Source organism: Heterodontus francisci, unplaced genomic scaffold, assembly GCF_036365525.1.
Source record: "Heterodontus francisci isolate sHetFra1 unplaced genomic scaffold, sHetFra1.hap1 HAP1_SCAFFOLD_845, whole genome shotgun sequence".
Classification (NCBI taxonomy): domain Eukaryota; kingdom Metazoa; phylum Chordata; class Chondrichthyes; order Heterodontiformes; family Heterodontidae; genus Heterodontus; species Heterodontus francisci.
In genome coordinates this window covers 126611-152500 of record NW_027141316.1, presented here as the reverse complement: position 1 = coordinate 152500, position 25890 = coordinate 126611, and the positions used below count along the sequence as shown (strand labels likewise).

The window sequence follows — 25890 nt, the reverse complement described above, 5'->3', positions numbered from 1 at the left end:
GCTGAATCCTGGAGGAGACAGGGAAGGACCTGGTCAGTTGACATCGCTTCATTGTCAGGGGGGGCCTGGACTGTCTGCTTGCTCATCATACATCAAGTGTCTGCCCCTGCCCTGATGGAGGCAGGGGCATTGGCTTGTCTGAGGGTCACTACTGAGTGAGCCCTCCTCAACCCCTCCTCCCTATCTCTGTAACCTTCACCAACCCCTACAACCCTCCCTATCTCTGTAACCTCCTCCAGCCCCCTACAACCCTCCCTATCTCTGTAACCTCCTCCAGCCCCCTACAACCCTCCCTATCTCTGTAACCTCCTCCAGCCCCCTACAACCCTCCCTATCTCTGTAACCTCCTCCAGCCCCCTACAACCCTCCCTATCTCTGTAACCTCCTCCAGCCCCCTACAACCCTCCTTATCTCTGTAACCTCCTCCAGCCCCCTACAACCCTCCTTATCTCTGTAACCTCCTCCAGCCCCCTACAACACTCCCTATCTCTGTAACCTCCTCCATCCCCTACAACCCTCCCTATCTCTGTAACCTCCTCCAGCCCCCTACAACCCTCCCTATCTCTGTAATCTTCACCAACCCCTACAACCCTCCCTATCTCTGTAACCTCCTCCAGCCCCCTACTACCCTCCCTATCTCTGTAACCTCCTCCAGCCCCCTACAACCCTCCTTATCTCTGTAACCTCCTCCAGCCCCCTACAACCCTCCCTATCTCTGTAACCTCCTCCAGCCCCCTACAACCCTCCCTATCTCTGTAACCTCCTCCAGCCCCCTACAACCCTCCTTATCTCTGTAACCTCCTCCAGCCCCCTACAACCCTCCTTATCTCTGTAACCTCCTCCAGCCCCCTACAACACTCCCTATCTCTGTAACCTCCTCCATCCCCTACAACCCTCCCTATCTCTGTAACCTCCTCCAGCCCCCTACAACCCTCCCTATCTCTGTAACCTCCTCCAACCCCTACGACCCTCCCTATCTCTGTAACCTCCTCCAACCCCTACGACCCTCCCTATCTCTGTAACCTCCTCCAGCCTCCTACAACCCTCTCATCGCTATCCTGTCCCGAATCTCTCCACAGGCCACTCGGAGTGAGATATCTGTCTGAATTACTCTCCTGTGCATCACTTGGGATGTTTTACTGTTCTATATATATGCATATTTGGCTTAACCCGTGACCTTTAAACTCGCAGGTCATAGGCCGGTATCTGGCCAATGCTGTGGTTGGTACCTGGGGGGGTCTACAGCCCCCTCAAGTTGGCACAGTGCAGGAGCATTGGTTTCATTTGCCCATGGCGGTGCTGAGGGTGCCCTTACCTAGAAGCAAATTGCCATTCAGCAACATCGCTGGTCTCTTCTCCTGCCCCGTCCCGCCGTTTGCCAAGCATCTGCTGCTCTTACTTGCCAGGCTGGGTGGACTCCCTGTCGGGGTGAGAGAGAGAGAGAGAGAGGGAGAGAGGGAAGGAGAGGAACGGTTAATAGTTTCCCACCACTGGTTCACTCGACAGGCCCTGTGTCGACAGAGAGAACGGAGGTCCCGCCTTGACCGGGAGACTGGGAGAGAGAAGGTGGCACAAAGAAACAGAGAGAGAGAGAGGCAGAGAGAGAAAGATAGAGAGAGACAGAGAGAGAGGGAGAGAGCGACAGAGGGAGAGAGAAACAGAGAGAGGCAGAGAGAGAGAGACAGAGACAGAAACAGAGAAAAAGAGGGAGAAAGAGAGAGGCAGGGAGAGAGAGAGAGGCAGAGAGAGAGAGAGACAGAGAGAGACTGAAAGAGAGAGAGGCAGAGAGAGAGAGAGACAGAGAGAGACTGAAAGAGAGAGAGACCGAGAGAGAGAGGAACAGAACGAGGCAGAGAGACAGACAGACAGACAGAGGGAGACAGACAGACAGACAGAGGGAGACAGACAGAGAGAGAGAGACAGAGACAGAAACAGAGAAAAAGAGGGAGAAAGAGAGAGGCAGGGAGAGAGAAAGAGAGAGGCAGAGAGAAAAAGAGAGGGATACAGAGAGAGAGACACACACAGAGCGAAACAGACAGAGGGACTGAGAAGGAGACAGATAGAGAGAGAGAATGAGAGACAGAGAGAGACAGAGAGAAACAGAGACAGAGAGTGACACAGAGAAACAGAGAGAGAGAGAGAGAGAGACAGAGACACAGAGAGCCAGAGACACAGAGAGAAATAATGAGCAAGATAGAGAGAGGCAGAGAGAGAGACAGAGAGAGAGCGAAAGATAGAATGTGACAGGGACAGAGAAAGATAGAGAGACAGAGAGTAAGAAACACAGAGACAGAGAGAGAAAGAGAGGGACAGAAAGACAGAGACAGAGAGAGAGAGACAGAGAGAGACAGAATGGCCTTAAGTAAGTCATCCCTCTCTCCCTCGCTGTCTGCGATGATTCAGTCTCCGTACCTTGTATCACCTCGGTGTACAAAGCTGGTTTGTGAGCCTGCAGTGTTGGGTAGCTCCCTGTCTCACTGATCAGACACGATGTCTCTTTGGAAACCTCCTCCGACTGGCGGGGACTGTGACCCCGAAACCCCACCACAGTCTCCACAACCTCCTCCGATTTCTCCATCATGACCTTGACCACTCTCAGATGAAGGAGCTGCAAGCGAGAGGGTAAAAACAAAATTCCCAATCAGACCAGCAATGGCAGCTAGCTCTACCCAGAATGCACCGGGCCTTGGGTCATCCCCTATCAATAGCAGAGCATTTGATGGGGGACAGGGTAGAGGGAGCTTTACTCTGTATCTAACCCCCGTGCTGTACCTGTCCTGGGGAGTGTTTGATGAAGGACAGTGTAGAGGGAGCTTTACTCTGTATCTAACCCCCGTGCTGTACCTGTCCTGGGGAGTGTTTGATGAAGGACAGTGTAGAGGGAGCTTTACTCTGTATCTAACCCCCGTGCTGTACCTGTCCTGGGGAGTGTTTGATGGGGACAGTGCAGAGGGAGCTTTACTCTGTATCTAACCCCCGTGCTGTATCTGTCCTGGGGAGTGTTTGATGAAGGACAGTGTAGAGGGAGCTTTACTCTGCATCTAACCCCCCGTGCTGTCCCTGTCCTGGGGAGTGTTTGATGGGGGACAGTGTAGAGGGAGCTTTACTCTGTATCTAACCCCCCCGTGCTGTACCTGTCCTGGGAAGGTTTTGATGGGGAACAGCAATGTCAGCTGAACCGCGTTGCTGCAACCAGTGCTCAGCAATCCAATCAGGCAGCAGCCAACCCCGTGCTGTACCTGCCCTGGGAGTGTTTAATAGGGGACAGTGCAGAGGGAGCTTTACTCTGTATCTAACTGCCCCCGTGCTGTACCTGACCTGGGGAGTGTTTGATGGGGGAACGGTGTAGAGGGAGCTGTGGTTTCCAGTGGGGGTGGTTGAGAGAGCCTACGAGGCAGCAGAATGCACGGAGAGGAAATTGTGAAATGCACTGCCTGACCTGGGGTGACCACGAGTGCTGAAACCACACGGCTGTGCATTTGCAGAAAGGCAGACGGGGACAGGAAACCTGCAGGCCCGGTGGAAAGTACTGCAGTTACGTGAAGGTGCAGCTCAAGAAATACGTAGTGGGAGAGCGAGAGAGTGAGAGACAGAGAGGGAGAGAGAGAAATCTCCCTGCAGCTGCCTCTGGTCTAAGGAGAACACATTCCCAGTCCCAGAAGGTGACATACCTCGTCCATCATTTCCGTCGTGTGATGTTCCATGCGCTCTGAAGAGAGAGAGAGAGAGAGGATTGTGAAATGGGTCAGACCCGAGGCAACGTGAGAGGAGGTGTTGACAGAGAAGTGCGCCGTCGGAGGGCCAGCGCCGCGGGAGGGCCAGCGCTGAGGGAGGCCCCGCGCCCAAAACAAAACGGGTGGGATCCGGTGGGGGGGAGGGGAGGGGGGGGGAGGTGGTCATCATCGCGTCGCGGTCCGTGGGATCATGCTGTGCGCAGGTTGACTCCCACTCCACGACGGGGTCCGTTCGGAAACTGCTTCCTTGGCTTTGACGCGCTGTGGAAGAGCTGGCGGAAAGTGATGCTCACTGATGCTAACCCGCCTCCCATTGGCCAGGGGGGGGGGAGTAGCCTGAGCGCGAGGCGCCTCCCATTGGCTTACTGATCGTGACTCTCCTCCTCCTCTTCATGTACACGAAGGCAATGATGATAAAGATGGCGGCGAGGAAGATCCCAGATAACGTTACCATCGGCACGGTCCAGTCGCTTGCTGTGGTGGAGGGGGAGGGAATAACGGGAGAGGGTTAGCGCTCGAACAGGTACCAGTGAGGCACAGGCCAAGGGTGAGGGAGAGGTAGAGAGCGACAGAGAGAGAGAGAGAGAGAGAGAAAGATAGATCATGACAGGGACAGGGAAAGATAGAGAGGCAGAGATTGAGAGAGACTGAGTGTGAGACACAGGGAGACACAGAGAAAGCGATGAAGTGGGGGCTGAAAGAGGGGATAGAGAAAGGGAGTGAGAGAGGGAGATACAGAGGGCGGGAGAGAATTGCACAGAATTACAAAATATAGGGAATTGACATATGCTAGTGAGTCGCAATCCATTCCCTCTGCCTCACATCAGCTTCTCACCATATCTTTCTACCCTCTCCTCCCTCATGTACTCGTCTAGTTTCTATTAAAAAGCCACAACCACCTCTTGGGTTATGTAAGGTGATTAAAAACAGAAGCAGGAGCCATTCGGGCCCTCGCGCTTGCTCTGCCATTCAGTACCATTCCCCCCAGTCCCTATTTCTCTCGTTTCACCTCCTCCTCTCTAAAGGGGGAGGGGTACCAGCCCGTTCAGTCTTTTCCGATAGTTGATATGGAAAGTGGAAATGTGCTCAGTGCTCCCAGTGTGGTCTAACCGAGGGATAGAGAGAGCGGAACTGTGCACAGTGCTCCCAGTGTGGTCTAACCGAGGGATATAGAGAGCGGAACTGTGCTCAGTGCTCCCAGTGTGATCTAACCGAGGGATATGGAGAGCGGAACTGTGCACAGCGCTCCCAGTGTGGTCCAACTGAGGGATATGGAGACTGGAACTGTGCACAGTGCTCCGAGTGTGGTCTAACCGAGGGATATGGAGAGCGGAACTGTGCACAGTGCTCCCAGTGTGGTCTAACCGAGGGATATAGAGAGCGGAACTGTGCTCAGTGCTCCCAGTGTGATCTAACCGAGGGATATGGAGACTGGAACTGTGCACAGTGCTCCCAGTGTGGTCTAACCGAGGGATATAGAGAGCGGAACTGTGCACAGTGCTCCCAGTGTGGTCTAACTGAGGGATATGGACAACGGAACTGTGCACAGTGCTCCCAGTGTGATCTAACCAAGGGATATGGAGAGCGGAACTGTGCACAGTGCTCCCAGTGTGGTCCAACCGAGGGATATGGAGAGCGGATGAAGAGGGAGAGCTGACTGCAAAGAATCAGATTTTATTCTCACCGCTGGGAGTTGTGATGACGTCCAAGGGTCTTTGGGATGTTCCTGCTGATGGCTGGGATGTGCAGTTGGCATCAGCGAGTTGTGTCCTGGGAGAGAGTGTGATCTGCTGCATCTGGTCACGCCTAGAGAGGGGAACAGGGAGAAATGTTACAACAGAGACAGAGAGAGAGAGAGACAGAGAGAAAGAGAGACAGAGAGAAAGACAGACAGAGACAGAGAGAGAGAGAGAGACAGAGAGAGAGAGAGACAGAGAGAGAGAGACAGAGAGAATGAGAGAGAGAGAGACAGACAGAGAGAGACAGAGAGAGAGATAGAGAGAGAGAAAGAGACACAGAGAGAGAGAGACAGAGAGAGACAGAGGGAGAGAGAAAGAGACAGAGAGAGACAGAGCCAGAGAGACAGAGAGAGAGAGACAGAGAGAGAGAGACAGAGAGAGAGAGAGACAGAGAGAGAGAGAGACAGAGAGAAAGAAAGACAGAGAGAGAGAGAGACAGAGAGAAAGAGAGACAGAGAGAGAGAGAAACAGACAGAGAGAGAGAGACAGAGAGAATGAGAGAGAGAGAGACAGGGAGAGAGAGACAGAGAGAGAGATAGAGAGAGAGAGAAAGAGACATAGAGAGAGACAGAGACAGAGAGAGACAGAGGGAGAGAGAAAGAGACAGAGAGAGACAGAGACACAGAGAGAGACAGAGAGAGAGAGAGACGGAGACAGAGAGAGAGAGAGACAGTGAGAGAAAAGAGAGAGAGAGAAAGATAGAGAGAGATAGAGATAGAGATAGAGAGATAGATAGCGAGAGACAGAAAGAGAGAGAGAGAGAGAGAGACAGTGACATACAGAGAGAGAGAGAAAGACAGAGACAGAGAGAATCAGAGAGAGAGAGACAGAGAGAGAAATAGAGAGAGAGAGATAGATGGAGAGAGAGAGACAGGGAGAGAGAGAGACGCAGAGAGAAAGAGAGAGATAGAGAGAGAGACAGAGAGAGAAATAGAGAGAGAGACAGAGAGAGATAGATAGATAGAGAGAGAGAGGGAGAGAGAGATAGAGAGAGGGAGCGAGACAGAGGGAGAGACACAGAGAAAGAGAGAGACAGAGAGAGAGAGATAGAGATAGAGAGAGAGATACAGAGAGATAGAGAGATAGAGAGAGAGAGAGACAGAAAGAGAGCGACAGAGAGAGAGGCAGAAACAGAGATAGATAGAGAGAGAGAGAGAGACAGAGAGACAGAGATAGATAGAGAGAGAGACAGAGATAGAGAGGGAGGGACAGAGTGAGAGAGACAGAGATTCAGAGAGACAGAAAGAGAGAGAGTGAGAGACAGAGAGACAGAGAGAGAAAGACAGCGAGAAAGAGAAAAACACCCGCATTTCTCTAGCGCCTTTCCCAAGCTCAAGACATCCCACGGCATTTCGCAGGCAATCAATTACTTGAAGACTCGTCATTGTTTTAATTGTAGGAAACACAGTGCAAAGCAAGATCCCAGGAATGGCAATGTGTTAATCACCAGTAACTCTGTTTTTTAGTGATCTTGGTCAAGGGATATTGTCCTCAGGACATCCAGGAGAATTCCCCACTCCCCTCCACCACACCTCCTCCCCTCCCCCTCACCCCCTCCCCCTCACCTCGTCCCCCTCCTCTCCCATTACTGCCCAGGCGGATCTTTTACATCCTCGCTTTCACATCTCGGCGGAAAGCAGGCTCCTCCGACAGTGTGGCACTCCCTCAGTACTGACCCTCCGACAGTGCGGCACTCTCTCAGTACTGACCCTCCGACAGTGCGGCACTCCCTCAGTACTGACCCTCCGACAGTGCGGCACTCCCTCAGTACTGACCCTCCGACAGTGCGGCTCTCCCTCAGTACTGACCCTCCGACAGTGCGGCACTCTCTCAGTACTGACCCTCCGACAGTGCGGTGCTCCCTCAGTACTGACCCTCCGACAGCGCGGCACTCCCTCAGTACTGACCCTCCGACAGTGTGGCACTCTCTCAGTACTGACCCTCCGACAGTGCGGCACTCCCTCAGTACTGACCCTCCGACAGTGCGGCACTCCCTCAGTACTGACCCTCCGACAGTGCGGCTCTCCCTCAGTACTGACCCTCCGACAGTGCGGCACTCTCTCAGTACTGACCCCCCAACAGCGCGGCGCTCCCTCAGTACTGACCCTCCGACAGCGCGGCACTCCCTCAGTACTGACCCTCCGACAGTGTGGCACTCTCTCAGTACTGACCCTCCGACAGTGCGGCACTCTCTCAGTACTGACCGACAGATTTGAATCTATACGGGGTAGGGGTCTGCTCGAATACGGGTGAACTTACTTTGTAAAAGGTTGGCACTGAGATTGTGTGCCATTAACACGAAAGAATGTTCCGGGTGGGCATTTTTCACATTTCCTGTCGCTGTCAATTGTGGCTGCAAGATAATTATAAAAACAAAAATTCAAATCAACGAGCCAGCTTTAAAATATCCCGCTGAGAGGGACTGAGAGACACCAGTCAGTGTACAGATATCACCCTGAGAGAGAGGGGACTGAGAGACACCAGTCAGTGTACAGATATCACCCTGAGAGAGAGGGGACTGAGAGACACCAGTCAATGTACAGATATCACGCTGAGAGAGAAGACTGAGGTACACCAGTCACTGTACAGATATCACCCTCACAGAGAGGGGACTGAGAGACACCAGTCAGTGTACAGATATCACCCTGAGAGAGAGGGGACTGAGAGACACCAGTCAATGTACAGATATCACCCTGAGAGAGAGGACTGAGGTACACCAGTCACTGTACAGATATCACCCTGAGAGAGATGGACTGCGAGACACCAGTCAGTGTTCAGATATCACCCTGAGAGAGAGGGGGACTGAGAGACACCAGTCAGTGTACAGATATCACCCTGAGAGAGAGCGGGGACTGAGAGACACCAGTCAGTGTACAGATATCATCCTGAGAGAGATGGACTGAGAGACACCAGTCAGTGTACAGATATCACCCTGAGAGAGAGGGGACTGAGAGACACCAGTCAGTGTACAGATATCACCCTGAGAGAGAGGGGGGACTGAGAGGCACCTGTCAGTGTACAGATATCACCCTGAGAGAGATGGACTGAGAGACACCAGTCAATGTACAGATATCACCCTGAGAGAGAGGACTGAGGGACACCAGTCACTGTACAGATATCACCCTCACAGAGAGGGGACCGAGAGACACCAGTCAGTGTACAGATATCACCCTGAGAGAGAGAGGACTGAGACACCAGTCAGTGTACAGATGTCACCCTGAGAGAGAGGGGGACTGAGAGACACCAGTCAGTGCACAGATATCACCCTGAGAGAGAGGAACTGAGAGACACCAGTCAGTGTACAGATGTCACCCTGAAAGAGAGGGGGACTGAGAGACACCAGTCAGTGCACAGATATCACCCTGAGAGAGAGGAACTGAGAGACACCAGTCAGTGTACAGATATCACCCTGAGAGAGAGGAGACTGAGAGACACCAGTCAGTGTACAGATATCACCCTGAGAGAGAGCGCGGACTGAGAGACACCAGTCAGTGTACAGATATCACCCACTGAGAGAGAGGAACTGAGAGACACCAGTCAGTGTACAGATATCACCCTGAGAGAGAGGGGGAATGAGAGACACCAGTCAGTGTACAGATATCACCCTGAGAGAGAGGGGACTGACAGACGCCAGTCAGTGTACAGATATCACCCTGAGAGACAGGGGGACTGAGTGACACCAGTCAGTGTGCAGATATCAACCTGAGAGAGAGGGGACTGGGAGACACCAGTCAGTGTACAGATATCACACTGAGAGAGAGGGACTGAGAGACACCAGTCAGTGTACAGATATCACCCTGAGAGAGAGAGCGGACTGAGAGACATCAGACAGTGTACAGATATCATCCTGAGCGAGAGGACTGAGAGACACCAGTCAGTTTACAGATATCACCCTGAGAGAGGGAACTGAGAGATACCAGTCACTGTACAGATATCACCCTGATAGAGAGGGGGACTGAGTGACACCAGTCAGTGTACAGATATCAACCTGAGAGAGAGGGAACTGAGAGATACCAGTCACTGTACAGATATCACCCTGAGAGAGAGGGGACTGAGAGACACCTGTCAGTGTACAGATATCACACTGAGAGAGAGGGGGGACTGAGAGACACCAGTCAGTGTACAGATATCACCCTGAGAGAGATGGACTGAGAGACACCAGTCAATGTACAGATATCACCCTGAGAGAGAGGACTGAGGTACACCAGTCACTGTACAGATATCACCCTCACAGAGAGGGGAACTGAGAGACACCAGTCAGTGTACAGATATCACTCTGAGAGAGATGGACTGCGAGACACCAGTCAGTGTTCAGATATCACCCTGAGAGAGAGGGGACTGAGAGACACCAGTCAGTGTACAGATATCACCCTGAGAGAGAGGGGACTGAGAGACACCAGTCAGTGTACAGATATCACCCTGAGAGAGATGGACTGCGAGACACCAGTCAGTGTTCACATATCACCCTGAGAGAGAGGGGGGACTGAGAGGCACATGTCAGTGTACAGATATCACCCTGAGAGAGATGGACTGAGAGACACCAGTCAATGTACAGATATCACCCTGAGAGAGAGGACTGAGGGACACCAGTCACTGTACAGATATCACCCTCACAGAGAGGGGACCGAGAGACACCAGTCAGTGTACAGATATCACCCTGAGAGAGAGGGGACTGAGAGACACCAGTCAGTGCACAGATATCACCCTGAGAGAGAGGAACTGAGAGACACCAGTCAGTGTACAGATATCACCCTGAGAGAGAGGAGACTGAGAGACACCAGTCAGTGTACAGATGTCACCCTGAGAGAGAGGGGGACTGAGAGACACCAGTCAGTGCACAGATATCACCCTGAGAGAGAGGAACTGAGAGACACCAGTCAGTGTACAGATATCACCCTGAGAGAGAGGAGACTGAGAGACACCAGTCAGTGTACAGATATCACCCTGAGAGAGAGCGCGGACTGAGAGACACCAGTCAGTGTACAGATATCACCCACTGAGAGAGAGGAACTGAGAGACACCAGTCAGTGTACAGATATCACCCTGAGAGAGAGGGGGAATGAGAGACACCAGTCAGTTTACAGATATCACCCTGAGAGAGGGAACTGAGAGATACCAGTCACTGTACAGATATCACCCTGATAGAGAGGGGGACTGAGTGACACCAGTCAGTGTACAGATATCAACCTGAGAGAGAGGGGACTGGGAGACACCAGTCAGTGTACAGATATCACACTGAGAGAGAGGGACTGAGAGACACCAGTCAGTGCACAGATATAACCCTGAGAGAGAGGGGGACTGAGTGACACCAGTCAGTGTACAGATATCTCCCTGATAGAGAGGGGACTGAGTGACACCACTCAGTGTACAGATATCATCCTGAGCGAGAGGACTGAGAGACACCAGTCAGTGTACAGATATCACCCTGAGAGAGAAGGGACTGAGAGACACCAGTCAGTGTACAGATCTCACCCTGAGAGAGAGGGGACTGAGAGACACTAGTCAATGTACAGATATCACCCTGAGAGAGAGGGACTGAGAGACACCAGTCAGTGTACATATATCACCCTGAGAGAGAGTGGACTGAGAGACACCAGTCAGTGTTCAGATATCACCCTGAGAGAGAAGGACTGAGAGACACCAGTCAGTGTACAGATATCACCCTGAGAGAGAAGGACTGAGAGACACCAGTCAGTGTACATATATCACCCTGAGAGAGAGGGGACTGAGAGACACCAGTCAGTGTACAGATATCACCCTGAGAGAGAGGGACTGAGAGACACCAGTCAGTGTACATATATCACCCTGAGAGAGAGGGGACTGAGAGACACCAGTCAGTGTACAGATATCACCCTGAGAGAGAGGGACTGAGAGACACCTGTCAGTGTACAGATATCACCCTGAGGGAGAGGGACTGAGAGACACCAGTCAGTGTACAGATATCACCCTGAGAGAGAGGGGGGACTGAGAGACACCAGTCAATGTACAGATATCTCCCTGAGAGAGAGGGACTGAGAGACACCAGTCAGTGTACAGATATCACCCTGAGAGAGAGGGGGGACTGAGAGACACCAGTCAGTGTACAGATATCACCCTGAGAGAGAGGGACTGAGAGACACCTGTCAGTGTACAGATATCACCCTGAGGGAGAGGGACTGAGAGACACCAGTCAGTGTACAGATATCACCCTGAGAGAGAGGGACTGAGAGACACCAGTCAATGTACAGATATCACCCTGAGGGAGAGGGGACTGAGAGACACCAGTCAATGTACAGATATCACCCTGAGAGAGAGGACTGAGGGACACCAGTCACTGTACAGATATCTCCCGGAGAGAGAGGGACTGAGAGACACCAGTCAATGTACAGATATCACCCTGAGATAAAGGGAACTGAGAGACACCAGTCAATGTACAGATAGCACCCTGAGAGAGAGGGACTGAAAGACACCAGTCAGTGTACAGATATCACCCTGAGGGAGAGGGACTGAAAGACACCAGTCAGTGTACAGATATCACCCTGAGAGAGAGGGACTGAGAGACACCAGTCAATGTACTGATATCACCCTGAGGGAGAGGGACTGAGAGACAACAGTCAATGTACAGATATCACCCTGAGAGAGAGGGACTGAGAGACACCAGTCAATGTACTGATATCACCCTGAGGGAGAGGGACTGAGAGACAACAGTCAGTGTACAGATATCACCCTGAGAGAGAGGGACTGAGAGACACCAGTCAATGTACTGATATCACCCTGAGGGAGAGGGACTGAGAGACACCAGTCAATGTACAGATATCACCCTGAGAGAGAGGGACTGAGAGACACCAGTCAATGTACTGATATCACCCTGAGGGAGAGGGACTGAGAGACAACAGTCAGTGTACAGATATCACCCTGAGAGAGAGAGGGGACTGAGAGACACCATTCAGTATTCAGATATCACCCTGAGAGAGAGGGGACTGAGAGACCCCAGTCAGTGGACAGATATCACCCTGAGAGAGAGGGGACTGAGAGACACCATTCAGTATACAGATATCACCCTGAGAGAGAGGGGACTGAGAGACACCAGTCAGTGTACAGATATGACCCTGAGAGAGAGGAGACTGAGAGATACCAGTCAGTGTACTGATATCACCCTGAGAGAGAGGGGACTGAGAGACACCAGTCAGTGTACAGATATCACCCTGAGAGAGAGGGACTGAGAGACACCAGTCAGTGTACAGATATCACTCTGAGAGAGAGGGGACTGAGAGATTCCAGTCAGTGTACAGATATCACCCTGAAAGAGAGGGGGTCTGAGAGACACCAGTCAATGTACAGATATCATCCTGAGAGAGAGGCAACTGAGAGACACCAGTCAGTGTACAGATATCTCCCTGAGAGAGAGGGGACTGAGAGACACCAGTCAGTGTACAGATATCACCGAGAGAGAGGGACTGAGAGACAGCAGTCAGTGTACAGATATCACCCTGAGAGAGAGGACTGAGGGACACCAGTCACTGTACAGATATCACCCTCACAGAGAGGGGACCGAGAGACACCAGTCAGTGTACAGATATCACCCTGAGAGAGAGGACTGAGACACCAGTCAGTGTACAGATGTCACCCTGAGAGAGAGGGGGACTGAGAGACACCAGTCAGTGCACAGATATCACCCTGAGAGAGAGGAACTGAGAGACACCAGTCAGTGTACAGATATCACCCTGAGAGAGAGGAGACTGAGAGACACCAGTCAGTGTACAGATATCACCCTGAGAGAGAGCGCGGACTGAGAGACACCAGTCAGTGTACAGATATCACCCACTGAGAGAGAGGAACTGAGAGACACCAGTCAGTGTACAGATGTCACCCTGAGAGAGAGGGGGAATGAGAGACACCAGTCAGTGCACAGATATCACCCTGAGAGAGAGGGGACTGACAGACGCCAGTCAGTGTACAGATATCACCCTGAGAGAGAGGGGGACTGAGTGACACCAGTCAGTGTGCAGATATCAACCTGAGAGAGAGGGGACTGGGAGACACCAGTCAGTGTACAGATATCACACTGAGAGAGAGGGACTGAGAGACACCAGTCAGTGTACAGATATCACCCTGAGAGAGAGAGCGGACTGAGAGACATCAGACAGTGTACAGATATCATCCTGAGCGAGAGGACTGAGAGACACCAGTCAGTTTACAGATATCACCCTGAGAGAGGGAACTGAGAGATACTAGTCACTGTACAGATATCTCCCTCATAGAGAGGGGACTGAGAGACAACAGTCAGTATACAGATATCAACCTGAGAGAGAGGGGACTGGGAGACACCAGTCAGTGTACAGATATCACACTGAGAGAGAGGGACTGAGAGACACCAGTCAGTGCACAGATATCACCCTGAGAGAGAGGGGGACTGAGTGACACCAGTCAGTGTACAGATATCTCCCTGATAGAGAGGGGACTGAGTGACACCACTCAGTGTACAGATATCATCCTGAGCGAGAGGACTGAGAGACACCAGTCAGTGTACAGATATCACCCTGAGAGAGAGGGGACTGAGAGACACTAGTCAATGTACAGAAATCACCCTGAGAGAGAGGGACTGAGAGACACCAGTCAGTGTACATATATCACCCTGAGAGAGAGTGGACTGAGAGACACCAGTCAGTGTACAGATATCACCCTGAGAGAGAGGGACTGAGAGACACCAGTCAGTGTACATATATCACCCTGAGAGAGAGGGGACTGAGAGACACCAGTCAGTGTACAGATATCACCCTGAGAGAGAGGGACTGAGAGACACCAGTCAGTGTACATATATCACCCTGAGAGAGAGGGGACTGAGAGACACCAGTCAGTGTACAGATATCACCCTGAGAGAGAGGGACTGAGAGACACCTGTCAGTGTACAGATATCACCCTGTGGGAGAGGGACTGAGAGACACCAGTCAGTGTACAGATATCACCCTGAGAGAGAGGGGGGACTGAGAGACACCAGTCAATGTACAGATATCTCCCTGAGAGAGAGGGACTGAGAGACACCAGTCAATGTCCAGATATCACCCTGAGATCAAGGGAACTGAGAGACACCAGTCAATGTAGAGATAGCACCCTGAGAGAGAGGGACTGAGAGACACCAGTCAATGTACAGATATCACCCTGAGGGAGAGGGGACTGAGAGACACCAGTCAATGTACAGATATCACCCTGAGAGAGAGGACTGAGGGACACCAGTCACTGTACAGATATCTCCCGGAGAGAGAGGGACTGAGAGACACCAGTCAATGTACAGATATCACCCTGAGATAAAGGGAACTGAGAGACACCAGTCAATGTACAGATCGCACCCTGAGGGAGAGGGACTGAGAGACACCAGTCAGTGTACAGATATCTCCCTGAGAGAGAGGGACTGAGAGACACCAGTCAATGTACAGATATCACCCTGAGGGAGAGGGACTGAGAGACACCAGTCAATGTACAGATATCACCCTGAGAGAGAGGAACTGAGGGACACCAGTCAGTGTACAGATATCTCCAGGACAGAGAGGGACTGAGAGACACCAGTCAATGTACTGATATCACCCTGAGGGAGAGGGACTGAGAGACAACAGTCAGTGTACAGATATCACCCTGAGAGAGAGGGGACTGAGAGCCACCAGTCAGTATTCAGATATCACCCTGAGAGAGAGGGGACTGAGAGACCACAGTCAGTGTACAGATATCACCCTGAGAGAGAGGGGACTGAGAGACACCAGTCAGTGTACAGATATGACCCTGAGAGAGAGGGGACTGAGAGATACCAGTCAGTGTACTGATATCACTCTGAGAGAGAGGGGACTGAGAGACACCAGTCAGTGTACAGGTACCACCCTGAGAGAGAGGAACTGAGAGACACCAGTCAGTGTACAGATATCACCCTGAGAGAGAGGGGGAATGGGAGACACCAGTCAGTGTACAGATATCACCCTGAGAGAGAGGGGACTGACAGACGCCAGTCAGTGTACAGATATCACCCTGAGAGAGAGGGGGACTGAGTGACACCAGTCAGTGTGCAGATATCAACCTGAGAGAGAGGGGACTGGGAGACACCAGTCAGTGTACAGATATCACACTGAGAGAGAGGGACTGAGAGACACCAGTCAGTGTACAGATATCACCCTGAGAAAGAGAGCGGACTGAGAGACATCAGACAGTGTACAGATATCATCCTGAGCGAGAAGACTGAGAGACACCAGTCAGTTTACAGATATCACAATGAGAGAGAGGGGGACTGAGTGACACCAGTCAATGTACAGATATCAACCTGAGAGAGAGGGGACTGGGAGACACCAGTCAGTGTACAGATATCACACTGAGAGAGAGGGACTGAGAGACACCAGTCAGTGCACAGAAATCACCCTGAGAGAGAGGGGGACTGAGTGACACCAGTCAGTGTACAGATATCACCCTGAGAGAGGGGACTGAGTGACACCAGTCAGTGCACAGATATCACACTGAGAGAGAGGGGGACTGAGTGACACCAGTCAGTGTACAGATATCTCCCTGATAGAGAGGGGACTGAGTGACACCACTCAGTGTACAGATATCATCCTGAGCGAGAGGACTGAGAGACACCAGTCAGTGTACAGATATCACCCTGAGAGAGAAGGGACTGAGAGACACCAGTCAGTGTACAGATCTCACCCTGAGAGGGAGGGGACTGAGAGACACTAGTCAATGTACAGATATCACCCTGAGAGAGAGGGACTGAGAGACACCAGTCAGTGTACATATATCACCCTGAGAGAGAGTGGACTGAGAGACACCAGTCAGTGTACAGATATCACCCTGAGAGAGAAGGACTGAGAGACACCAGTCAGTGTACATATATCACCCTGAGAGAGAGGGGACTGAGAGACACCAGTCAGTGTACAGATATCACCCTGAGAGAGAGGGACTGAGAGACACCAGTCAGTGTACATATATCACCCTGAGAGAGAGGGGACTGAGAGACACCAGTCAGTGTACATATATCACCCTGAGAGAGAGTGGACTGAGAGACACCAGTCAGTGTACATATATCACCCTGAGAGAGAGGGGACTGAGAGACACCAGTCAGTGTACAGATATCACCCTGAGAGAGAGGGACTGAGAGACACCTGTCAGTGTCCAGATATCACCCTGAGGGAGAGGGACTGAGAGACACCAGTCAGTGTACAGATATCACCCTGAGAGAGAGGGACTGAGAGACACCTGTCAGTGTACAGATATCACCCTGAGAGAGAGGGACTGAGAGACACCTGTCAGTGTACAGATATCACCCTGAGGGAGAGGGACTGAGAGACACCAGTCAGTGTACAGATATCACCCTGAGAGAGAGGGGGGACTGAGAGACACCAGTCAATGTACAGATATCTCCCTGAGAGAGATGGACTGAGAGACACCAGTCAATGTCCAGATATCACCCTGAGATCAAGGGAACTGAGAGACACCAGTCAATGTAGAGATAGCACCCTGAGAGAGAGGGACTGAGAGACACCAGTCAATGTACAGATATCACCCTGAGGGAGAGGGGACTGAGAGACACCAGTCAATGTACAGATATCACCCTGAGAGAGAGGACTGAGGGACACCAGTCACTGTACAGATATCTCCCGGAGAGAGAGGGACTGAGAGACACCAGTCAATGTACAGATATCACCCTGAGAGAGAGGGACTGTGAGACACCAGTCAGTGTACAGATATCACCCTGAGAGAGAGGGACTGAGAGACACCAGTCAATGTACAGATATCACCCTGAGATAAAGGGAACTGAGAGACACCAGTCAATGTACTGATATCACCCTGATAGAGAGGGGGACTGAGTGACACCAGTCAGTGTACAGATATCAACCTGAGAGAGAGGGGACTGGGAGACACCAGTCAGTGTACAGATATCACCCTGAGAGAGAGAGGACTGAGAGACACCAGTCAGTGTACAGATATCACACTGAGAGAGAGGGACTGAGAGACAAAAGTCAGTGTACAGATATCACCCTGAGAGAGAGGGGACTGAGTGACACCAGTCAGTGTACAGATATCACACTGAGAGAGAGGGACTGAGTGACACCAGTCAGTGTACAGATATCAACCTGAGAGAGAGGGGACTGGGAGACACCAGTCAGTGTACAGATATCACACTGAGAGAGAGGGACTGAGAGACAAAAGTCAGTGTACAGATATCACCCTGAGAGAGAGGGGACTGAGAGACACCATTCAGTATACAGATATCACCCTGAGAGAGAGGGGACTGAGAGACACCAGTCAGTGTACAGATATGACCCTGAGAGAGAGGGGACTGAGAGATACCAGTCAGTGCACTGATATCACCCTGAGAGAGAGGGGACTGAGAGACACCAGTCAGTGTACGGATATCACTCTGAGAGAGAGGGGACTGAGAGACACCAGTCAGTGTACAGGTACCACCCTGAGAGAGAGGGGACTGAGAGACACCAGTCAGTGTACAGATATCACCCTGAGAGAGAGGACTGAGAGACACCAGTCAGTGTACAGATATCACCCTGAGAGAGAGGACTGAGAGACACCAGTCAGTGTGCAGATATCACCCTGACAGAGAGGACTGAGAGACACCAGTCAGTGCACAGATATCACCCTGAGAGAGAGGGGGGACTGATAGACAGCAGTTCGGAATGTTTCGATATGTTATGTTTGGGATGCTTCGATTTGTTCGGATGACAATCGTTTGTTATCAGCTGTTGGAGGTCTCCGATTACCTTCTGTTACGACACGCTCGCCTGCTCTGCATTTTGTTATCCTTTTGCATCTGTCACACTTGTTGTTCTGCCGGCTTGCACAGTAGTATCCCTTTTTACATCGACACTGTGTATTGGCAGTCGCTGTGCACGAAGCAGCCTTTACAAGGTTACTGCCTGAAAAATAGGTTATATCATCATCATAGAAATAGAGAGGAAACATAGATATATATATCAGTGTTAGAGTGAGGGGTGTGGGGTATATCAGTGTGTTACAGTGAGAGGTGTGGGATATATCAGTGTTAGAGTGAGGGGTGTGGGATATATCAGTGTGTTACAGTGAGGGGTGTGGGATATATCAGTGTTAGAGTGAGGGGTGTGGGATATATCAGTGTGTTACAGTGAGAGGTGTGGGATATATCAGTGTTACAGTGAGGGGTGTGGGATATATCAGTGTGTTACAGTGAGGGGTGTGGGATATATCAGTGTTACAGTGAGGGGTGTGGGATATATCAGTGTTACAGTGAGAGGTGTGGGATATATCAGTGTTACAGTGAGGGGTGTGGGATATATCAGTGTTACAGTGAGAGGTGTGGGATATATCAGTGTTCCAGTGAGGGGTGTGGATATATCAGTGTTACAGTGAGGGGTGTGGGATATATCAGTGTTACAGTGAGGGGTGTGGGATATATCAGTGTTCCAGTGAGGGGTGTGGATATATCAGTGTTACAGTGAGGGGTGTGGGATATATCAGTGTTACAGTGAGAGGTGTGGGATATATCAGTGTTACAGTGAGGGGTGTGGGATATATCAGTGTTACAGTGAGGGGTGTGGGATATATCAGTGTGTTACAGTGAGGGGTGTGGGATATATCAGTGTTACAGTGTGGGGTGTGGGATATATCAGTGTGTTACAGTGAGAGGTGTGGGATATATCAGTGTTACAGTGAAGGGTGTGGGATATATCAGTGTTACAGTGAGAGGTGTGGGATATATCAGTGTTACAGTGAGAGGTGTGGGATATATCAGTGTTACAGTGAGGGGTGTGGGATATATCAGTGTTAGAGTGAGAGGTGTGGGATATATCAGTGTTAGAGTGAGGGGTGTGGGATATATCAGTGTTACAGTGAAGGGTGTGGGATATATCAGTGTTACAGTGAGAGGTGTGGGATATATCAGTGTTACAGTGAGGGGTGTGGGATATATCAGTGTTACAGTGAGAGGTGTGGGATATATCAGTGTTCCAGTGAGGGGTGTGGATATATCAGTGTTACAGTGAGGGGTGTGGGATATATCAGTGTTACAGTGAGGGGTGTGGGATATATCAGTGTTCCAGTGAGGGGTGTGGATATATCAGTGTTACAGTGAGGGGTGTGGGATATATCAGTGTTACAGTGAGAGGTGTGGGATATATCAGTGTTACAGTGAGGGGTGTGGGATATATCAGTGTTACAGTGAGGGGTGTGGGATATATCAGTGTGTTACAGTGAGGGGTGTGGGATATATCAGTGTTACAGTGTGGGGTGTGGGATATATCAGTGTGTTACAGTGAGAGGTGTGGGATATATCAGTGTTACAGTGAAGGGTGTGGGATATATCAGTGTTACAGTGAGAGGTGTGGGATATATCAGTGTTACAGTGAGAGGTGTGGGATATATCAGTGTTACAGTGAGGGGTGTGGGATATATCAGTGTTAGAGTGAGAGGTGTGGGATATATCAGTGTTACAGTGAGAGGTGTGGGATATATCAGTGTTACAGTGAAGGGTGTGGGATATATCAGTGTTACAGTGAGAGGTGTAGGATATATCAGTGTTACAGTGAGGGGTGTGGGATATATCAGTGTTAGAGTGAGGGGTGTGGGATATATCAGTGTTACAGTGAAGGGTGTGGGATATATCAGTGTTACAGTGAAGGGTGTGGGATATATCAGTGTTACAGTGAGAGGTGTGGGATATATCAGTGTTACAGTGAAGGGTGTGGGATATATCAGTGTTACAGTGAGAGGTGTGGGATATATCAGTGTTACAGTGAGGGGTGTGGGATATATCAGTGTTACAGTGAGAAGTGTGGGATATATCAGTGTTACAGTGAAGGGTGTGGGATATATCAGTTTTACAGTGAGAGGTGTGGGATATATCAGTGTTAGAGTGAGGGGTGTGGGATATATCAGAGTTAGAGTGAGGGGTGTGGGATATATCAGTGTTAGAGTGAGGGGTGTGGGATATATCAGTGTTACAGTGAGGGGTGTGTGATATATCAGTGTTGCAGTGAGGGATGTGGGATATATCAGTGTTATAGTGAGGGGTTTGGGATATATCAGTGTTACAGTGAGGGGTGTGGGATATATCAGAGTGTTGCAGTGAGGGGGGTGGGATATATCAGTGTTACAGTGAGGGGTGTGGGATATATCAGTGTGTTAGTGAGGGGTGTGGGATATATCAGTGTTACAGTGAGGGGTGTGGGATATATCAGTGTGTTAGTGAGGGGTGTGGGATATATCAGTGTTACAGTGAGGGGCGTGGGATATATCAGAGTTACAGTGAGGGGTGTGGGATATATCAGTGTTACAGTGAGGGGTGTGGGATATATCAGAGTGTTACAGTGAGGGGTGTGGGATATATCAGTGTTACAGTGAGGGGTGTGGGATATATCAGTGTTACAGTGAGGGGTGTGGGATATATCAGTGTTACAGTGAGGGGTGCGGGATATATCAGTGTTACAGTGAGGGGTGTGGGATATATCAGTGTTACAGTGAGGGGTGTGGGATATATCAGTGTTACAGTGAGGGGTGTGGGATATATCAGTGTTACAGTGAGGGGTGTGGGATATATCAGTGTTACAGTGAGGGGTGTGGGATATATCAGTTTTACAGTGAGGGGTGTGGTGTATATCTGAACTGGAATACCTGATTCGCAGTAAGAACATCGAAGACAGAAGTGGGCATAGTTTTTGTAGTCCATGTATTCATCTGTCTTGCACGGTCGGCATTCTGTCTGCTTACTCTCAGTACAATCCTTAGCCTTGTAAAACCCTGCACAAATGATGGAAAAGTCCCATAATTTATATTCGGACTCATTTTGTACTGCTGTGTCGTGAATTCGCAGTCTACACACCTCATCGAATCATTGTCAGGACTGGTTAGGTACAGAGTAAAGCTCCCTCTACATTGTCTCCCATCGAACACTCCCAGGGCAGACACTGCATGGGCTTGGCTGATGCCTGATTGGATTGCTGAGCGCTGGTTGCTGCAACGAGGCTCAGCTGACAGTGCTGTTCCCCCCCCATCAAACACTCCCAGCAACAGGTACAGCACGGGTGGGGTGGGGGTTAGATACAGAGTAAAGCTCCCTCCACACCGCCCACGTTCTCCCCCCCTCTCCGGGTCAAGAAATTTCCCGCGAATTCCCGATCGGATTTAGTAGAGACCGTCTTGTATTGACGGTTCCCCTGAGTTCCAGTCCGAGCCCGCACGTGGAGACATCTCTACGTCTACCCGATCGAAACTCCCTTTCGTAATCTTCAGGCCCTCTATCAGGTCACTCCGCAGCTTTCTCTATTCCAGTGAACAGAGGCCCAGCATGTTCAGTCTCTGTGTGTAATCATAGACTCTATTTTTATCCCTGAATCCAACACCACCAGAAAATTATTAGTGTATTCTCAAACAAGTCTTGACCAGTATTGAAATAAGGCATAAACACACAGATTGAAATGTTAAAGTTCCCTTTTCACCTTAGCCCCCTCACACTCACACATACACCGTTTTACCGGAAAAATAAAGGGATTTTTGTTTTTAAGAGTGCTATTACAGACAAAAAAGAAATCACTTGGGCTGAATACGTGTTCATTCCCTGAAAAAACAGGCAGATGGTATCTGTTGTGTTCCAAAACTGGCCGACAGTCTGGCCTCCGAGTGTACGTAGATGGGTCACTGGGACCTTTTAGATCAGTTCATTCCGGGCGGAGTTGAGAATTAATTGAGCAGGCTTTTCTTTGAAGACAGGAGACGAGATGAGTTGACACAGTGGACTTCTCAGGGTCTTTTAGAGAGCTGCTGGAGACCTGAGCTGGGTTGTGCTCTTCTCCCCTTCCGCGGGAGTTCTCCTCTATCCTTGGAAGTTCTCTCCCTTTTTTCTACAGTTCGATCCCAACTCAAAACAATTCAAAAGCTGCACCGACAGCAGGCGGTCAACCTTTTGACCTCCATCAATCTTGACCTGTCACTCCTTTGTAAGCAATTTCCCCAGCTGGTCCAAAATTCTTTGTTGTTTACTGAGCTGGAAATCAGCTGTCTTCCCAGAAAAGGCTTGTTGTTGTTGCTGGCAGTCAGGTGGTTTCCCGGAAAAGGCTTGTTGTTGTTGCTGGCAATCAGGTGGTTTCCCGGAAAAGGCTTGCTCTGGGAGCAAGACCCTTTTCCAAAAAAAAATGTTTGCAGGGACGTTTTTTCTTTTTTCTCTCTACATGACCCCCTCCCACTTTGAAACCACCCCCTCCCTCCAAAGTTTAACGTTTCTTCCATATTCCAAGAACGAATCCTCAAAAAATATATGTCTTTCACAAAAGACAGAGGCACTTTCACAATACTGCATATCTCCGGTTAAGAATAAAACTCATCGCCCACACAAACATACGTCAAAACCTCCTGAAAATTTCCACTGCCTACAGTAATCAAGCTGAGGGAGTTAGACTCGGTTGCTGCTGTCGACAGAGGTGTGTGGGGAGGTAATGGAAAGAGTAGTGAAATTTCCATTCGTCTGACATCACAGCCCCGACAATTTCAGTTCAGTGACTTGTTTTCAAAAAGATTGCTTCTCCACTGTATTGACTAGTGTACTCTTGTGAAAAAAACAGTGGAATTTATTTATAGCATGGTTTTAATGTGCTAATCTACACAGGACAGAGGGGGACAGAAATTTCACCCTGAGCTGTGCAAGTTGCTGTGAGATACAGGCTGGGTCACAGAGGTGGGTTTGAAAGGGGCGTCTAAAAGGAGGACAGAGGGAGTGAGAGAGGCAGAGAGGGCTTCGGGAGGGAATTTCAAAGCTTAGACCAATCATGCCCTCAGGCGAGGAATGAACCGTTAAAAGGTTAGCAAGGCAGCACCAAGAGGAAGAAAACACTGGGGTTCCGTCCTGGAGGACGTTTGCTTGGACTGCACTCGGAGCACTGTGCACGGTTCCGCTCTCCATATCCTGTCAGTCGGACCACACTCGGAGCACTGTGCACAGTTCCGCTCTCCATATCCATCGGTCGGACCACACTGGGAGCACCGTGCACAGTTCCGCTCTCCATATCCGTCAGTCGGACCACACTCGGAGCACTGTGCACAGTTCCGCTCTCCTTATCCTGTCAGTCGGACCACACTCGGAGCACCGTGCGCAGTTCCGCTCTCCATAATCCCTCGGCTAGACCACGCTGGGAGCACCGTGCACAGTTCCGCTCTCCATATCCGTCAGTCGGACCACACTCGGAGCACTGTGCACAGTTCCGCTCTCCATATCCTGTCAGTCGGACCACACTGGGAGCACCATGCACAGTTCCACTCTCCATATCCGTCAGTCGGACCACACTCGGAGCACCGTGCTCAGTTCTACACTAAAAGGCTATTGAGATAATGGAAATGGTGAACAAATGGAGGGCGGCACAGTGGCGCAGTGGTTAGCACCGCAGCCTCACAGCTCCAGGGACCCGGGTTCGATTCCGGGTACTGCCTGTGTGGAGTTTGCAAGTTCTCCCTGTGTCTGCGTGGGTTTTCTCCGGGTGCATGATACCAGAACTGAGAGGTTAGAACGATTGGGAAAAATTGAGCTATCTGAGGCTCTCTTTTCTAGATCTGACAGAGGTGTTTGAGATTATGAAAGGGTTTCGATAGGGAAGATGCAGACATGTTTCCACTTGTGGGGGAGATCAGCACCAGGGGTCATAAACAGTCATCAACAAATCTTCCCGTTCACTCCCACCGCACACAATCCCAATGGACCCAAATCCCTTCCCGTTCACTCCCACCGCACACGATCCCAATGGACCCAAACCCCTTCCCGTTCACTCCCACCGTACACGATCCCAATGGACCCAAACCCCTTCCCGTTCAGTCCCACCGTACACAATCCCAACGGACCCAAACCCCTTCCCGTTCACTCCCACCGTACACAATCCCAATGGACCCAAACCCCTTCCCATTCACTCCCACCGTACACAATCCCAACAGACCCAAACCCCTTCCCATTCACTCCCACCGCACACGATCCCAATGGACCCAAACCTCTTCCCGTTCACTCCCACCGTACACAATCCCAATGGACCCAAATTCATTCTCACAGCTGAGCCTGTGCTCACAGTTCTGGGACTGTTTGACAATGGATCACACACAGACACAGACACACACTCACACACAGACACACACACACACAGAGACACACAGACACACACAGACACACACACACACACACACACACACACACGGTTTCAGTGACACCCCTCCACACTCACCCGCCTGACACTTGTTGCAGCAGAGGTTGTCCCTTCTGTACTGATCTGTCAGGCACTCCCCCATCATCGCAGGAGATCTACCCTCAACGGAGGCCACTGGCAGTGCGGAGACCGGAGAACGAGCGGGAGACCAGAGAAAGAGGGAGCGAGCCAGACAGCGAGGGAGACGCGCACACACCCGCGGGTGCACGCACGAACCCTGACAAACCTCCCTGAGCCGATGGGGAGACCAAGTCTTACAACAAGGCAGTGGAAAAAAGTACAAGGTTTGCCTCCGGTCTCGGAGTCCAAAAGATCTGATACTGGTGTGCGGAAGGAAGCTGACAGCTAGGTGGGCAGTACCCCTGATAAACAGTGTTGATATGATGTGAGAGGTTAAGCAACTGGGTTTGACACTGTTGTATTGGTAGAGAGAGAGAGAGAGAGAGAGAGGGCCAGGAAGTGGGCTGAGGGGAAATATTACACAGACTCTGCAAGTTCAGAGGTATCGCTGACTGCATTCATTTTTCCTCTCAAGCTCATGAAAGAAAAACAAAACAAAGACTCAACAAAAAAAAGGGGTTTTTTAAAAATTCAACTTGCCTCCTACAGCACGGTTTAACTCCCGAGATGAGCTGAGCAAATGCTTGAAAAAGCAAAACAGCAACGGGGTCTTCTCTCTCAGCTGATAATTCAGTCCCAGTCCCGCAGCCCTTCCCGTTTCATTTACACAGGAACAGGGGGAGGCCATTCAGCCCCCTTTTGGAGCCTGTCCCACCGGTACCGCACCCCGCTCGGACCCCGGGACGAGGCGCGCCGGTCATTGTGGAGAGACTGGGAGAAGCTGGGGGCCGTTCTCCCGAGGGCAGAGAAGGTTAAGAGGAAATTTAACCGAGGCGTTCCAAGTCAGTAAGAGTTTTGAGCGACGCAAATGGAGGAGAATCAGTTTCCGGGACGGCAGGGCGGGGAGGAGGGTCGGGAACCGGAGAGACACAGATTGAAGATAATCCATTCAGCCAGCAATCTCTCCCTGCCTCCCCCCCACCCCCCCCCCCCACTCCCCCCAAGCCCAAACCAGACCGCAATCTCGGACCACTCACCTGCGTTCAGCTCCGCCAGACATCTCAGAGAAGTCGAAATGGGTTTTTTTTTGTTTAAGAGCGAAGAGAGATTTTTTTCAGCAGGCAATGGAGAAATATGTCAGGTTGTGTTGGAGATTCAGCGGGGGATCTGCTGTCAGGA

The 25890-nt window shown here is 50.8% G+C and overlaps 1 protein-coding gene across 2 annotated transcripts in view; it reads right to left on the bottom strand.

Annotated features, from left to right (window-relative positions):
- LOC137362759 (uncharacterized) overlaps positions 1-25890 on the bottom strand; it is a 27613-nt gene extending 1723 nt beyond the window's left edge. The window contains exons 1-10 of one of the 2 annotated variants that reach the window (XM_068027003.1): positions 25749-25890; positions 21089-21214; positions 18205-18360; positions 7733-7826; positions 5419-5540; positions 4101-4208; positions 3672-3709; positions 2413-2608; positions 1316-1420; positions 1-8 (exon numbers count right to left, since the gene is read on the bottom strand). The exon at positions 1-8 is cut by the window's left edge and continues 157 nt beyond it. In XM_068027003.1, coding sequence (XP_067883104.1) covers positions 1-8; positions 1316-1420; positions 2413-2608; positions 3672-3709; positions 4101-4208; positions 5419-5540; positions 7733-7826; positions 18205-18360; positions 21089-21143 — 882 coding nt within the window. In that variant the 5' untranslated portion in view covers positions 21144-21214; positions 25749-25890. Of the gene's footprint in view, positions 9-1315; positions 1421-2412; positions 2609-3671; positions 3710-4100; positions 4209-5418; positions 5541-7732; positions 7827-18204; positions 18361-21088; positions 21215-24669; positions 25025-25748 lie in introns of those variants that run through there. The other variant, XM_068027002.1, reaches the window with a different exon arrangement.